The sequence below is a fragment of the Arvicanthis niloticus genome, chromosome 26 (assembly GCF_011762505.2).
Source record: "Arvicanthis niloticus isolate mArvNil1 chromosome 26, mArvNil1.pat.X, whole genome shotgun sequence".
In the NCBI taxonomy this organism is placed as follows: Eukaryota; Metazoa; Chordata; class Mammalia; order Rodentia; family Muridae; genus Arvicanthis; species Arvicanthis niloticus.
This window is the reverse complement of record NC_133434.1, coordinates 37,423,902-37,438,851: the sequence shown is the minus strand read 5'-3', so window position 1 is coordinate 37,438,851 and position 14,950 is coordinate 37,423,902. Positions and strand designations below refer to the sequence as shown.

Below are 14,950 nucleotides of genomic sequence, written 5' to 3'. Positions count from 1 at the left end.
GGCTTCTCTGCCGTGGTGGTTTCCTTTGGTGAGTGAAAGCACAGAGAGCTGAGTCCAGCAGAAAGACAGATGACACTGGGACCGCACCACCTCTTGCAGAGCCGCAGAGCCAGCCACCTTGAATTGTGGGTAGGAGGCGGGCTTTTTTTTTTTTTTTTATCCAGTGAAAAGAATGTTTAGTTTTACTTCAGGCTGCTGAAGGTGTGCATAAAGCCCCTTCTGGGGATAAATGAGAAATGTGGAAAAATTTGAACCCGATCCTCCCTTACAGTTAGAAGTTGAGGGAATCTGGAGCTGGAGGCTGCTAGAACCACAAAATGATTTCTTGACTGTTGTGAGCCCAGCCCTGTCATAGTTCTTGTCCTCTTCATTTTGGTACAAGGCTCTCACCCTGGTGACGGTGTTCTCAACCATCAGTTCCCATGGCACTTGTTCTCTTTTCAACTCGAATAACCCTTAACTGCCAGTCTTTGCTCTCTGTCTGCCTCCTTGCTACCTTCTCACAGGAAGTGAGTCATCTGTTCCACTGGCCATGCAGGGATGTAGCTTTCGAGATCTGTCTGTTCCCTTCACCTCAGATAGCTCCTTGTCTGCCTGGCCGTCGTCGTCATGGATGGATTCATAGCCTGATCGTTCTTCTTCAGAATTAGAGCGTTTTAGAGTCCTTGGAGGAAGCAGCAGTTAGTGAGGTTCCCATAGACACAGAAACCTGCAGGGATGGAAACAGACACCTTACTCTTAGCAGGGAGGCACAGGGTAGGGGCCAGGCTCCAGGAGGAGGAGAACTTTCTGTTTTAGTGTAATTTCTCCATATTAAAATGTCTCTTGTGTCTCTGGTGTAATTTCTCCATATTAAAATGTCTCTTGGTCTCTTTTCACAGAACCCTGCTATCAGCATCACAGAAAATGTGCTACATTTCAAAGGTTAGTATCTGCGAAGATGCTCACAGCCTCTGCAGAGATTGGGAGGTGTGATGGCAGTTTCTCTTTTAAAAAAAATTAAAAATAATTTTTATTCCTTCCTTCCTTTCTTTCTATCATCTGTCTGTCTGTCTATCTATCAGTCTGTCTATCTACCTACCTATCTATCTTACCTATTTAGTTTGTTTTTGAAACAGGCTCTCAGTATACACCTTGGGTGGCCTGGAACTCCCTGTGTAGGCCAGGATGGCTTTTAACTCATAGAGATCTGTCTGCCTCTGCCTCCCAAGTGCTGAGATTAAGGGCATGTGCCACCATACTTTGCAAACACACACACACACCTACACACACCTTCAATTTGTAAAACAAACAAACCAGCAACCATAATGGAGACAAAGATGGATAACTTAGTACCTGTGTGCTGAGGAAGGTGGTGGGGGTGGGGATCAACCCCAGGGCCTCCCAAATGCCGGATGCACACTCTGCCACCGAGCTGTATCCTCAACCCAGTGGAACATGTCTTTCCTTTTTAAAAAGGATTTTTGAGACATGGTCTTGCTATGTAGTCCAGGATAGCCGTGAGCTCCACATCTCGCCCCAGCCTTGTAAGGGCTGGATTATAGGAGTGTACCCACTATGCCCAGGTGAACATTTTTTGAGACTTTGCTGTTCTGACGGTCTCTGATTCCAAGAATCTGGCCCATGTTTTCTCTGAGGCACCTCAGTAGCTTCCTGCTGTGCCCAAGACACTGGGCCTGTGTTCACGGGTCTCCTTTCTTTCTCGCCATTCTGGCTTTCTAGAGTTACTGTCTCCCCCCCACCCCCCATCCAAATGGTACCTCAACTAGTCCAGGCTGGCTTCAAACTTGCCATGTAGCTGAGGGTGACCTTCGACATCTGAGCCCCCTGTCTTTACCTCTTGAGTGATGTGCTTGAGTATGGGAGCCAGCCCTAGCTTCCTGGGGTTATTGGAAAGTAGAATTCCTGTTTCACCTGCAGTTCCATCACCCCGTAGGCTTCAGGACTCAGCCTGTGAGCCACTCTACTCTAAGGAATGTATGGCCTGAGAACACAGTAGCCATTCATAGCAGATATTAGGCAGGCTTACTAACATGGCCAGAGCAGGGAAGATACGCCCAGAGGGAACCCAGAGAAAGACAACAGTGTAGAGGGGAGGGGTGTCCTGTGGCAGGGGAGGGGTGTCCTGTGGCAGTCTCTGGGTCTGTGGTCACTGGCACTTGATTTGGCTCAGGGATGGAGTGGCTGCCTCAGGGACTGCTCCTCAGCTCAGCCCGTCCTCTGTCCTGTTGCATTTGGGACTGCTAAAAGACAGGTTGGCTTCTACCTTCACTCTGTCCTTGGCCGGAAGGTTTTAGATTAGAGCCATCTTTGAATTAGTGTTCATTTTGTCTCTCTCTCTGTCTCTCTCTGTCTCTCCCTCTTCCCCTCTCTCCAAACCATTCTCTCCCCCTACCTTTCTGTTTGTCTCCTCCTCCCTCCCTCCTCTCTGTCTTTGTACTGGGACTTGAACCCAGGGCCTGGTGTGCTGGCAGATAAGCACTGCCGAATTACTGTCTTAACCCAGTCAGGATGGCATAGACATCTGATTTTTTTTCTACTCAGGACTATCAAAGTAAATGGGAAAGTTAAGTTTTACATAATGCTCCTTTTGAGCCTTCCTCCTCCTCTTCTCCCTCCTCTTCCTCTTCTCCCTCCTCCTCCTCTTCTCCCTCCTCCTCTTCTCCCTCTTCTTCTTCTTCTTCCTCCTCCTCCTCCACTTTCTCTTTACTGTTATTGTACTGGGTATTATGCAGCCTGTATTAAGGTAATGTTAGCAGTCCAACACACACCATCAGTAATTGTACAGAGTCAAGTTTGCACACAGTCTGGCTCATCCAGCTGTTGAGTAGCTCGCCCTCATGTTCCCACGCTCCCCCACTTTTGCTGGGAATTGTTAACTTTTGCCTTCTTTTCCAAAGCCCTGTCGCAGGCTGGGGTTGGGGTGGTCTTGCTGTGCTCAAATTCACAAAATCCACATTCTTTTATTTGCAGCTCAGGGACACGGTGCCAAAGGAGACAATGTCTATGAATTTCACCTGGAGTTCTTAGACCTTGTGAAGCCAGAGGTATGTTCTCTGCTTTCTTGTCACCTTTCCACTTTAAGAAGTGTGTACTAGTAGTTAAGTGACATAAGCACAGAATCTGAAGATGAACAAAGGGGAGTGATACAGTTGCATTTGGAACAGATACTGTTGTATGTAGCTGCCAAGGAGAGGGAATGCTGGCGAGCCAGAGCACCAGAGCCGCACCTGGGCTTGGCCGTTATTTGTGATATGAACTTCCATTTTTTCCCTCCTGTGTTAGATAAAGGCTCAGATGAAATCTCTAGCTCTCTTCCAGGTCTGGTATTCTCTTATTTTAGTGATGGGAGAGGAGAGTCAGGTGATAGCTGTTGAAGCCCTCATTGCAAGGTTTTTATGAGACTCAGTCAGTAAGGATCCCTGGAAGCAGAAAGGATGAAGGATTCCCAAAAAAAAAAAAAAAGGATTAAAAACAATGCTGGGAGCATGGCAGCAGTTCCCTTCTTTTAGCCTCAGGAAGCTGATGATTTGGTTCATACTTCGTGGCTTGAGTCTATGAATCTTCTTGTGCAGGAGCTTGTTCTTCGGTGGCTCAAATAGTCAGCCTGGCGTGGGTGCTGGGAACGTGGCATGGGCTTTCCCATGGCGGCAGAGTGAAAAGCCAGAAAAGGACACTGCTGTTCTTCCCAGTATCCCTCGGCCGAGAGTGTTCTCCACGTTTCATGGCTTGTAGAAGCAGAGATGCAGGAGGAGGAGGAAACACCCCTGCGGCTTCTCTGTGAAGCCACACCAGCACGGTGCAGTCAGTGCAGGGAAGGAGTTCTAACTCTGTCTCCTGCTTCCTCTCAGCCGGCATACAGGCTGACCCAGAGGCAGGTGAATATCACAGTCCAGAAGAAGGGGAGTCATTGGTGGGAGAGGCTCACCAAGCAGGAGAAGCGCCCACTGTTTTTGGCTCCTGACTTTGATCGCTGGCTGGATGAATCTGATGCAGAAATGGAGCTGAGAGCCAAGGTGAGTGAGCAGGCTGAGCCCCCATTACTGAAGATGAGCTCTTGAGGGCTTGATAGAGTGGGGACACATTACAAACACACCGTCCCAGCTGTGGCCATGGGAGGCTCATGCGCTTGGCTTCATACGTCTTCCCAAAGCCTTCGCCATTGTAGGGTATTTTTTCTTTTCTCTTCTCCCTTGCTTACTTTCTGGCACTCTGTAATCAGGTGTAGCTTGCATATCCTTTGCTTCAGTTCTAGAAGAACCATTTCTTTAAGGAGCTATTTTTTTTTTTTTTTAATTTTATGTGTATTGGTATTTTGTCTGTATGTAGGTCTGTTCCCACAGAGCCCGGAGTCCTCTGGAAGAGCAACCAGTGCTCTTAACCACTGAGACATCTCTCTAGCCCAAGCTGTCTTATTTTTGGAGAGTGATATTAGCACCCAGATCAGCTGACAGTGAGGAAATACAGGTGTGCATACTCACACATACAGATACTGAGAAATATACCTTTATGTGTCTGTCTGTATATTAAGCTAACCGTAAGTTTACAGTGACACTGGCTGTGATTTTAGCTTCTAAAAAAACAAAAACAAAAACCCAAACCCCCACAGCTTATACTAGGTATATATTGTCTGGAATGGCACTTCCTACCCTAAGCTGCCGCTGTTTGGTGCTGTAACAAGCACTAAGAGTGCAAGATTGCCCTAGGCAGTCTGGAAAGTAGCTGGTTAGCCTTTGGCGATGATCTGCAACGGTCTCTGATCACAATGGGAAGAGGCAGCCTGAGGGGTCAGGTCGTGCTCCCAGCGCCTGGGAATTCTAACTTGTATTCTTGAAAATTTTCTGTCTAAATTCTAGGAGGAAGAACGCCTAAACAAACTCAGACTAGAAAGTGAAGGCTCCCCTGAAAGTAAGTGGCTGAGGTGGTTACCAGTTAAGCAGTGATGGGCTGGGGAGATGTGGCATGGTGGAGAGTGGGGATGCCACCCTGACGCAAGCCACAGCACTTGCCCCTGCCTCCTCACAACCACAGTAATAGTGATGATGATGATGATGGTGATGATTTTGTATTTAACTTTTGTGACAAGTTAAAATTTTGTGACACAAAATTGCCTTTGGCTGGCCTGGAACTCACTACACAGACCAGGCTGGCTTCAAACTCACAGATATCCTCCTGGCTCTGCCTCCACAGTGCTGGGCACCAACATGACTGGCCCAATAATAAAGCCACCTTTGATATTTACATTAACTTTTTTTGTGTGTGTGTGTTTTAAACTTGATATGGTTAAAAAATCTTAAAGCATATGGATTTTAGCATGCTAGACAAGGCTTTGAACTGCTTTTTCAAAATTCATAGTTTCCTGATGATACAGTTCTTCATGCTTTTTGCATTATGAAGAAGTTTGATTAAGTGTGTTACATGTGGTGTCGTTTGGCCCTCTGAGAGGGCCTGGTTTTTGTTTGATCATACTGTTGTGGTCTGGGCACCAGCCAAGCGTTGGTGAGAGTGTTGGTGACACAGTTGGCCTGGAGTCTCTGCCCAAGACTGCCCTTCTGTTGACAGAATTCGTGTCCACCTCTTCCTGCCTCTGGCTGTGTCCTCGTCCTGCTCATGTGTGGAGGCACAGCCCAGGCCCTGTCTTGTCCGCACAGACCTGAAGACTGCCTGTTTCCCCAGGCTAATGACTTTTCAGAAGACATTCTCTGTCTACCTCTGGCTTGTGGTGCGGCTTTCCAGCCCGTTGTCAGCTCTCAGGAGGCTGCTGTGCTCTCGCTGTCCTCATGTCCTCACTGTGCCCGCACAGCGGCTGGCACACTGCATTCAGACAGGACTGGCTACATGACTGTGCGACCAAATTGTTTTTGTTTTTCTGTTTTCGCTTATTCTTCCTATTATGTGAGCTAGTTTGACCTGCATGATCTTAAAAGACAAGAAAAAAACAAAAACAAAACAACAACAACAACAAAAAAAACTGAAACAAAACAAACAAACCAAAAACAAACCCCCAAAAGCCCCTAAAATCCCAGAGAAGAGGAATTATGTTAACTAGAACAGAAGCTGAAGAGAAATGTATTTCCCTATATCCATTGCCGGGGCGGAGTTTTTCTCCTGAGCTAGTCAAGGCTGTGATAGGAGGCTGGTGAACACACAGGCCGCCAAAGAAAGAGAGGATCAGAGCTTTGTAGTTCCAGGCTTCCCTCCAGGGTTGTGTTCAGTAGCTCACGGCCCTGCTTTGCTTTGCAGCTCTTACAAACCTGAAGAAAGGGTACCTGTTCATGTATAACCTTGTGCAGCTCCTGGGCTTCTCCTGGATCTTTGTCAACCTCACAGTGCGGTTCTTTATTTTGGGAAAAGGTAAGTATGAGATTTCATCTACCTCAGCTGATGTGTTCTCTCCGCCTTGGACATGACAGGCACCTGCCCTTCCTGCCTTTCTCCCCCTCCCCTATGCTTCCATGACACTCATTTCCCAGTTCCTGGAGGAACAGGCTAACCTGAGCCAGCCTAGAGGTTTCACTTCTGTGGATGTGTTTTAAGGAAACAAGAACTATAGGTGAAGTTTCTGCAGATGTGACATATAGCATTAAGTTACAAACTCCTCATGTGTCTTCATCAGTGAGGAATTTCTGTGGAATAGTCACTAGTGTGGTGGTGTGGAGCATATAAAGAGTTAGCAGTAGCATAAACGACACTTATGAGGTGAACATTAATGTCTAGCTTGTTTTTCCCCTGTTTGATCATAGCAGCTTGCAAACGAGCTCTCTCAAAAAGGAGAGAGTACGGTTTTTCAGTGGTCTGAATGTAGGCCAATTGACAGTGCAGTTTTTTTTTTGCAAAGTAGGTATGAGGAAAATAAAATTATAAGAGAAAAAGTAAACTGTGTGAAAAGAGAAATGAACTCTTGTGGAGTTTCCTGCTGTCTGACCCTGGAGGCCGTGCACGGAGCAGTTTAGCTGGGGAGTCTGTTGAAAGGGGAGGAACCATGAGTTGTTTTACATGCCTGACACTGCACTTAGGTGGCACAACGGCTGGCTAGGAGAGCCGCATGCCTCAGGGCTTGCAGTCACCTGTAACCAGCAGCCTCCATGAGAGAATGGAGAACTCTCAGGTGCAGTTCTCTCTGTGATTAGTATGGCTTTATCATCCTGCAAGAAAAACAGGGACCTTCAGATGCCTTAACACTCGCCTTGTTCAGCCTAAGGTGGTAGGTGGAGGCCAAGTGTTTTTAACAAGTCTGTGGCTGTAGGACTGGCAAGGTGGCTCAGAAGGTAAGGGTGCTTGCTGCGGAGCCCCAAAATCTAGCTCCACCACCCACATGGTGGGAGGAGAGAACCAAGGCCCCAAAGTGTCCTCTGACAACCACATGCACCATGGTACGTGTGCAGCCATACATGCACAGTAAATATCATGAAGCATTTTAAGACATTAAGGCTAAAAGTGATTCAGTCCAAAAGCCGTCAAGTGAAACAGACCTGTTAGCTAATTGGTGATCAGTTTTCAACTGTAATTTATTTTTTCTCTGGCCCCTCTTAACTAAACATTTAGATCACAAATACATGGATAATGATTGTATCATTTAGATCACAAGTACATGGATAATGATTGTATCATTTAGAACACAAATACATGGATAATGATTGTATCTGCCAGTGGCTTTCTTTTTTCTTTATTTTCTTTTTTTGTCCTGGTGTTTGGTTTTGGTTTCGTTGGGAGCATTTGGAGATGTGTGTCGCTGTCTCAGTGATTCAGAGGTAGGCAGGTGCAGGACAGAGGATGGTCCTGCCTAGAATGTCAGTGGAGCCTGCTTGGGAAGAACTGGAAGGAAGAAACAGCGTGTGCGGGCAGGGCTAGTGAGGACGGAATGACTGAGGAATGCACTAAGAAATGTTTCAAAGGACAACCTTGTATTAATAAGGCCTTTAAAAATTGTTAATCTCTTTTTAGTTAGGATAGAGTCTCAAAATTATAAAAATTATTAGTCCTAAAGGTAGGAACACTGTTAAGGATTTTGAAATCTAATTTTAAGAATTTTTATTATTAGAGGCTGGAGAAATGGCTCAGTAGTAAGAACACTGGCTGTTCTTTCAGAGGACTTGGGTTTGATTCCCCGAAGCCACATGGTACAAATGCCTGTGAGTCCGGTTCCAGGTGACCAGATGCATGCTCTCTGGTTTCCCATGGCAGCAGGGATACAAGTGGTGCATAGACAGACATGCAGGTCAGACCACCAGACGGTGGAAGACAGTAGTCGTGGTAGTAGTCGTAATGAACTTTTAAAAAGATTTAATTTTTAAAAGTGTGTGTGCATGTATGCGTATGTGCTGTATGTGCAAATGAATGTTAGGTGCTCTGGGAGCCCGGAAGAGGGAGCCGGAGTTGTACGTGGCTGTGAGCTGCCTGACGTGGGTGCTGGGTACCAAACTCAGATGCATCTCACTGCAGAACCGTCTGTCTCTACAACCTTCCTACAATCGGATTTTATTCAGTTTATCTCTATGGGATTGAATTTTTGATTGCTAATATACATTAGATGATAGAGATTAGCTTTTAATTAGAGGAGGTAATTGATCTGAAAAGAATCACCATTTTGTCTTGTACGCGGATTGTTGTTTTCGACAGATAGTAACAGACCGGAAGCTAGGCGTGTCTTTGTTTTCGACAGATAGTAACAGAAGGGAAGCTAGGCGTGTCTTTGTTTTTTTAACCAGTAGAAGGGGCACAGGGTCTTTGTGTTCACTTTCTGGACATAAAGGGAGTTCCTTCTGGCTTCAGCTTTGGGTGGGAACTCGGACCTGACTCTGTGTCTGTCTTGTTTCCCAAGTTCTCTTCCTGTAAGGCGGGGTCTAGGTGGAGAAGCTGCCTCTGCTAGGTCACATGGACTGACCGTCACATATGCTTGTGCCCTAGAGTCCTTCTATGACACGTTCCACACCGTGGCTGACATGATGTATTTCTGCCAGATGCTGGCACTAGTGGAAACCCTCAATGCTGCGATTGGGGTCACGAGTACCCCAGTGCTGCCCGCTCTCATCCAGGTATGGAAGGGAAGGTGTGAAAACAGGGAACCAAAGATGTCAGTATGTATCCAATGGATATGTCATATGTGCCATATTTTAGTTATTAAACATACTTATTTGCATAGGCTAACACTAGATCACATTAGCATGTAGGGAAGTTTTAATTTTTTCATTTTAATGAGTTAGAGTCTCTCTAGTCCTGGCCATCCTAAGATTTGCTGTGTGGACCAGTCTATCCTCAAACTCCGAGATCTTGCTTCCTCTGTCTCACAAGTGCTGGGTCTGAAGCCGTGCCCCACTATGCCTGGCCTTGAAGGAAAACATTTAAAGACTGAGTTCTGGGACGGCCAGAGCTATAGGGAAACCCTGCTCGGGGAAAAGAAAGACATTTCTTTAGCTGTGAGCCTGCACCATTTTTACCATGTGTTTCTTTTCCATTCAGTTAGCACCGGGCATCTAGGTTGCGTGCATTTGTTCTTATTGTAAATAGGGCTAAGTTTTTCTTTTCTTTTCTTTTTTTTTTTTAAACAAAGCTTTACAATCTTAGCACATTCCAAAAACACTTTGATCGGAACTGAATTTACCAGTAAATGTGAGAATGTCCTTATAATACTGAGTTTTACAATTAAAGAAAACTAGGTCTGATACTTTCTGTTCTCTTCCTGTATTGTATGGTGCCCACTAATTTTCTCTTCAGCTCTGTCTAACATACTTCTAAAACGATTAAGCATTAATGTTTGTTCACTCTATTTTCATTAATAGAATTCCTACTTCCCTCCTTTTCGAATCTGCTTCTACTTTTTTACTTTCTTACTTCCTGCCCAGGTAGCCAAGCTCTCTTTAAACATGAATGCTTTGGTTTTTTTGTTTTGCTTTGAGACAGGGTTTCTCTGTGTAGCCCTGCCTGTCCTGGAACTCACTCTGTAGACCGGGCTGTCTTGAACTCAGAGATCCACCTGCCTCTGCCTCCTGAGTGCTGGGATTAAAGGTGTGCACCGCTGATTCCTGGCATAGTAAGGGAGATTTACAACATGGGTGGATCCTGGGTACATTGTGCTAACTGAAATGAACCAGCCACTGAGAGACAAATGCTGTATCATCATTTCCTTACACGATGTGTTTAGAATAGTCAGAAACAAGAGACAGAATGTAGAATGGCGGCTGCCAAAGGCTGGGGGATTGGAGAGCTCCCTTTTGGAGTCACAGTATCAGTTTTACAAGGTAAGTTATGGAGCTGGTCTGTGGAGGTAGTTGTACAACATTGCATATGTATTTGATACAACAACATTGTATGTTATTACTGTAAGGCCAGGTGTAGTGGCACATAACTTTAGTCCCAGCACTCAGGACTCAGAGACAGGTGGATCTCTGTGAATTCCAGGCCAGCCAGGACTACATACATAGCATAACCTTGTCTCAAGGAAGGAAAAAAAAAAGAAGTTACATAATGTTACAATGTAAAGAAATGGCTGGCTGGCTTGGTGGTGTGTTCTTGTCTTGCAGCTGCTCTGGGGTGGAGTGTGGGTTAGTTTAAATACCAAAGCAAGTCACAGAGTAATCCATACCGTGTGAGTTCTAAAGGCCTAAATGACAGGCACGCCAGTGCTGGAGCGGTGGCTTGGGAGTCAAGAGTGTTTGCTGCTCTTTCAGAGAACTTGAGTTTGGTTTCCAATACCCAAGTCAGGTGGCTCTCAGCCACCTGTAAATCTTGCTCTAGAGTATTGACTCCTTCTGGTTGTCACAACCATCCACATACAAGCGGCACATGTACATATGTACATAAAAATAAATCTTAAAAAAATCCATGAAACAGCATGTTCTGTAGGTCCCATGTACCAGCACTAGGCTGTGTAGACACGCAGTGCAGTGATGAGCGCAGGACAGCATTACATATTACATTACAGCAGTCACTGTGTCTGTGATGCTTTGTTCTTTACCGTGGGCTGTGGAGGCACCAGTGACCATTGGCAGTATCCTTCATATTATGTCTGTGTGCACACACGTGTGCTTTTGATCCTGGAGAGACAGAAGATAATCACTCAGTGTAATACAGGATCTACTAAGCTTGCTTAGAGTATCCTAAGTTCCTCAGAGTAGACGTTAACTACAGGAATGCTCCTGGTTCTCCTATCAGGAAGAACGTGATCCTGCCAGGCAGGCGGGAGACCCTAGTAAAGCAGGCAACTGTGATAATATTTTACACTGGCTATCTCTCCATTTGTCCAAACAACCAACCCTTGAGACTTCTGTCTCTGTGAAACATGTTTATATGCTCAAAATGTAACTTGGGTCCCTAAAACTGTATAAGCTGATGGGGTGTCTGTTCAGGCTGGTTCGCTTTTGTGCATTAGCCAGAATCTGGTTTGCCCTTGTATTAAAGGGGTTTTCCCTTATTAAACCCTAAGTGGTGGAGTGATTTCTCACTGGGAAGGCATATTCTGTATCACTTTAATGTACATGTTATGTAGATAAATATGCAGAAAAGTACCCATGTATCTAGAAAGACTGGTTAGTAACAAGGGACCACGAAATGGCTCAATGGGTAAAAGCTCTAAGCCTGCCAACCTTAGTTCGATTCCTGCAACCCAAGAGGTAGGAGAGAGCTGACTCCGGCAAGTTCGTCATGGCACACTCTCTTCTGCCCACACACTCACACAAAACATTTCAAGACTGAAGAAGGGAGCGTTTGTGTGTGCATGCATGTGTTGTGGGAGCGTTTGTGTGTGCATGCATGTGTTGTGGGTACACAGACAGACAGATAGGTATGTGCACACAGATATATAAAATATTTACATTTTCTCTTTTGGATTTTTTTAATAGTTTCTTGGAAGAAATTTTATTCTGTTTCTCGTTTTCGGCACCATGGAAGAAATGCAAAACAAAGCTGTGGTTTTCTTTGTGTTTTATTCATGGAGCACAATTGAAATTTTCAGGTGGGTACAGCCACTTGCTGCCTCTGAGGTGTATGTTGCTGCTTGGGCTGGATGTTTCATTTGGCTTGGAACCGGGATTTCACATGTGAGGATTCTAACTCTATCAGTGTGCTTGGCAGTGGGGCTTCAGCAGATTGCTTCCTCAGCTCTAGGTGTGTAGACTGACAATTTGACCGGGTTCCTGGTACAGTGGGACAAGGCAGTGGTACCTGGGTCTGTACCCTTCCGCATTCTGGATACAAAGATTTGAAACAGATTCAAGGTCTTTGATGATAACATTTTGGGAAGAAATTAATTTCTTGTGATTTTTTAAAAAATTTTCTTTTTCACTTTTGAGACAAGGTCTCATTATGTAGCCTTGGCTGCTCTTGAACTCAGAGATCTTGCTGCCTCTACTTCCTCTGCGATGAGACTTAAAGGCATGCACCACCATGCCCAGTGTGATGTCTCTTTAAGACGGAGCATTTCTGATCCAGATGAGAGGCTTTTATATAATTTTATAGGATCATTCATTTATCCAGAGGCAGGTAGCATCTCTGTCCACTGAGGAGATCCAGGAACCAAGCTAGCTAGGTTCTGAGTATCCAGCATGGAGTGAGCCTGCAGTAGCATTCACAGCCTCTGTGCGCTCAGATGGAGTCTGACGGGAGTCTGCTGTGAAGCTACATGCTGCAGGTGGAAGTTGGAGCCTGCGGTGGCTGTTGTTTTGACTTCTGTCCGTCACAGGTACCCCTTCTACATGCTCTCCTGCATCGACATGGACTGGAAGGTGCTCACGTGGCTTCGCTACACCATGTGGATCCCCTTGTACCCCCTGGGATGTTTGTCAGAAGGTATGTTTGGAAACTTTAGGTTCTAGTATAGCTCTCAGGGGCACCCATGTGGCTAAGAGGCTGGCTTTCTCTGCCAACCTTAGTCTAATCAATGTGGTATTAAGACCTCAGGGATTTCTTCCTGATGGCCCCTTTCCATACTTTTTGTATGACTCTTCCAGAGGCATGGGTCTCATCGCGTAAGGTTTGGAAGCTGGGTGTTCCTGTGTGGCATGCTTTTTATTTACATACTATTTTTAATATTCCAAAGAGAGATCTTTTTATTTTTTGGTTTTTTGAGACAGGGTTTCTCTGTGTAGCCCTGGCTATCCTGGAACTAACTCTGTAGAACAGGCTGGCCTCGAACTCAGAAATCCGCCTGCCTCTGCCTCCCAAGTGCTGGGGTTAAAGGCGTGCGCCACCACTGCCCGGCTCCAAAGAGATATCTTATTAGTAACTTTACTTTATTATGACAACCCCCTAGGGAGTAGATGAGGCAGGGATTGCCCCACTCCCATTTTCTAGGTGAGGAGACAAGCCTGGTACTGGAATGTGCTCACCAGTCTACTGACAGCTTACAGGCAATGTGAGAAGTCTGGGAGCTTTCTGTACAAGGGACGAGGAAAACCCCTGCAGCCTCAGGCTGGAGCTGTGGGGCCTGAGGTGCTGGAGGTCGATGTGCTCCATTTGCTTCTCACTGTCTGTTTTCAGCTGTGGCAGTGATCCAGTCCATTCCAGTATTCAATGAATCAGGAAGGTTCAGTTTTACTCTGCCATATCCAGTGAAGATGAAAGTCAGATTTTCCTTCTTCCTTCAAGTTTATCTTGTAATGTTATTTTTAGGTAAGTACTAGTCATGTGTCTGTCTCTTGTCATGTTTTAGCCATGACAGCTAAGTGGTTCAGTAGTAGCATCCTTCTGGACGAGTGGCCAGGGAAAGGTCTTGTCTGTGCAGACAGGCAGTAGGCAAGTCCGCTGTGTGTGGGCATCTTCCTCTCAGGGCTGCAGTAGCTGAACTGTGTCTGCTGTGTCCGTGGGAGTCTGTCATATGTGGGTAGTGAGGAGATACCACACATTATGTCTGATGAGCCACCACAACTGCAGGGGATGAGAACTGTCGCCTGCATTCTAGCCCCGGTGGGGGCTGAGGAGTAAGTAGAGCTGTGGCAAAGGAAGGAGGGAGGTGGTAATAGCCTCTGAGCAGCGAGGCTGCTGGGAAGCACCCTGCTGATCACGACCGCCTTAGTAACTAAGGTTTGTACCAAACACATGCCCTAGATTAATTCATAAAAGCTCAGGACTAATGGGACGAGGTAAACTTTGATTACTTGAAAGCCGTCCTGACTCACAGGACCCTTAAGGGTCAGTGTTTAGATCATGTATTTGACTCTGTAGATTTAAACAAACAGAGCTGTGTTGCTGGCAACAGTGGGTTCAGCCACTGCCAGTATGTTAGTTCTCTTGGCGTGAACCTTATTTATTAAGACTTAGCAGCTGATAACAAGAATTGGTATCAGTCTCTGGCAACCAGCAAGTGGCCTAGGAGGTGCTTTTGGTCCCAGGTCTCAGACTTTCCGTCAGAAGCCTGCTAGCACTGCGGCTTCTGTAGATCTGGCCTTCTCGATAGGCCAGTGCATTAGTTCTGAGCTCACTCTTGTTGCTGCCACAGACACTTGCCAAGTGGCTGCTCCTGACATGACTAAGAGTTAGACAACTAGAGGCCATAGCACTTTCTGTAGCACTTAACAGCAGAAATGCAAACCATTATTCAGACTGGCAAAGCACAGTGCAGGAGGAGGAGGAAGGGTCAGTAACGAACATCTTAGAGGTCACCGCCCTGAACAGCAAGATGAACAGGACAGATACCGAGTCAAAAAGCCTAGTGACCGCCGTCACTTAGTGTGGGAGATTATACCACACTGGAGGTCCTTGGAACTATTAAAAAAGTCAAAGTCCTGTGTGGTGGCTCATATTTGTAGTCACAGCAGGGAGACCAAGGCTGGAGGACGGCCTTAACTTCAAGGCAATAGAGTAAGGCCCTGTCCCCAGGAAACCTGGAAATATTCTAATATGCACAGACCCCGTTACCTATCCTTTTTGTTAGTGTTGCTTAATTGAGAGATATGTGCATGTTATTATTGGAGTCTTAACGAGATAGTATATGTTCATAGGTCAAGGAATTTTTTGT

The 14,950-nt window shown here is 45.8% G+C and overlaps 2 protein-coding genes across 4 annotated transcripts in view; one reads left to right on the top strand and one right to left on the bottom strand.

Annotated features, from left to right (window-relative positions):
• Positions 1-14,950, top strand: part of Hacd3 (3-hydroxyacyl-CoA dehydratase 3) — a 30,553-nt gene that overhangs the window by 13,386 nt on the left and 2,217 nt on the right. For both annotated transcript variants that reach the window (XM_076925786.1, XM_076925787.1), the window contains exons 2-10: positions 882-924; positions 2,974-3,047; positions 3,852-4,016; positions 4,857-4,908; positions 6,244-6,354; positions 8,908-9,035; positions 11,838-11,950; positions 12,677-12,783; positions 13,474-13,605. In XM_076925786.1, coding sequence (XP_076781901.1) covers positions 882-924; positions 2,974-3,047; positions 3,852-4,016; positions 4,857-4,908; positions 6,244-6,354; positions 8,908-9,035; positions 11,838-11,950; positions 12,677-12,783; positions 13,474-13,605 — 925 coding nt within the window. The remainder of the gene's footprint in view (positions 1-881; positions 925-2,973; positions 3,048-3,851; positions 4,017-4,856; positions 4,909-6,243; positions 6,355-8,907; positions 9,036-11,837; positions 11,951-12,676; positions 12,784-13,473; positions 13,606-14,950) is intronic.
• Positions 9,543-14,950, bottom strand: part of Ints14 (integrator complex subunit 14) — a 30,953-nt gene continuing 25,545 nt past the window's right edge. Inside the window, exon 13 of one of the 2 annotated variants that reach the window (XM_076925782.1) lies at positions 9,543-11,033. In XM_076925782.1, coding sequence (XP_076781897.1) covers positions 10,995-11,033 — 39 coding nt within the window. In that variant the 3' untranslated portion in view covers positions 9,543-10,994. The remainder of the gene's footprint in view (positions 11,034-14,950) is intronic. The other variant, XM_076925784.1, reaches the window with a different exon arrangement.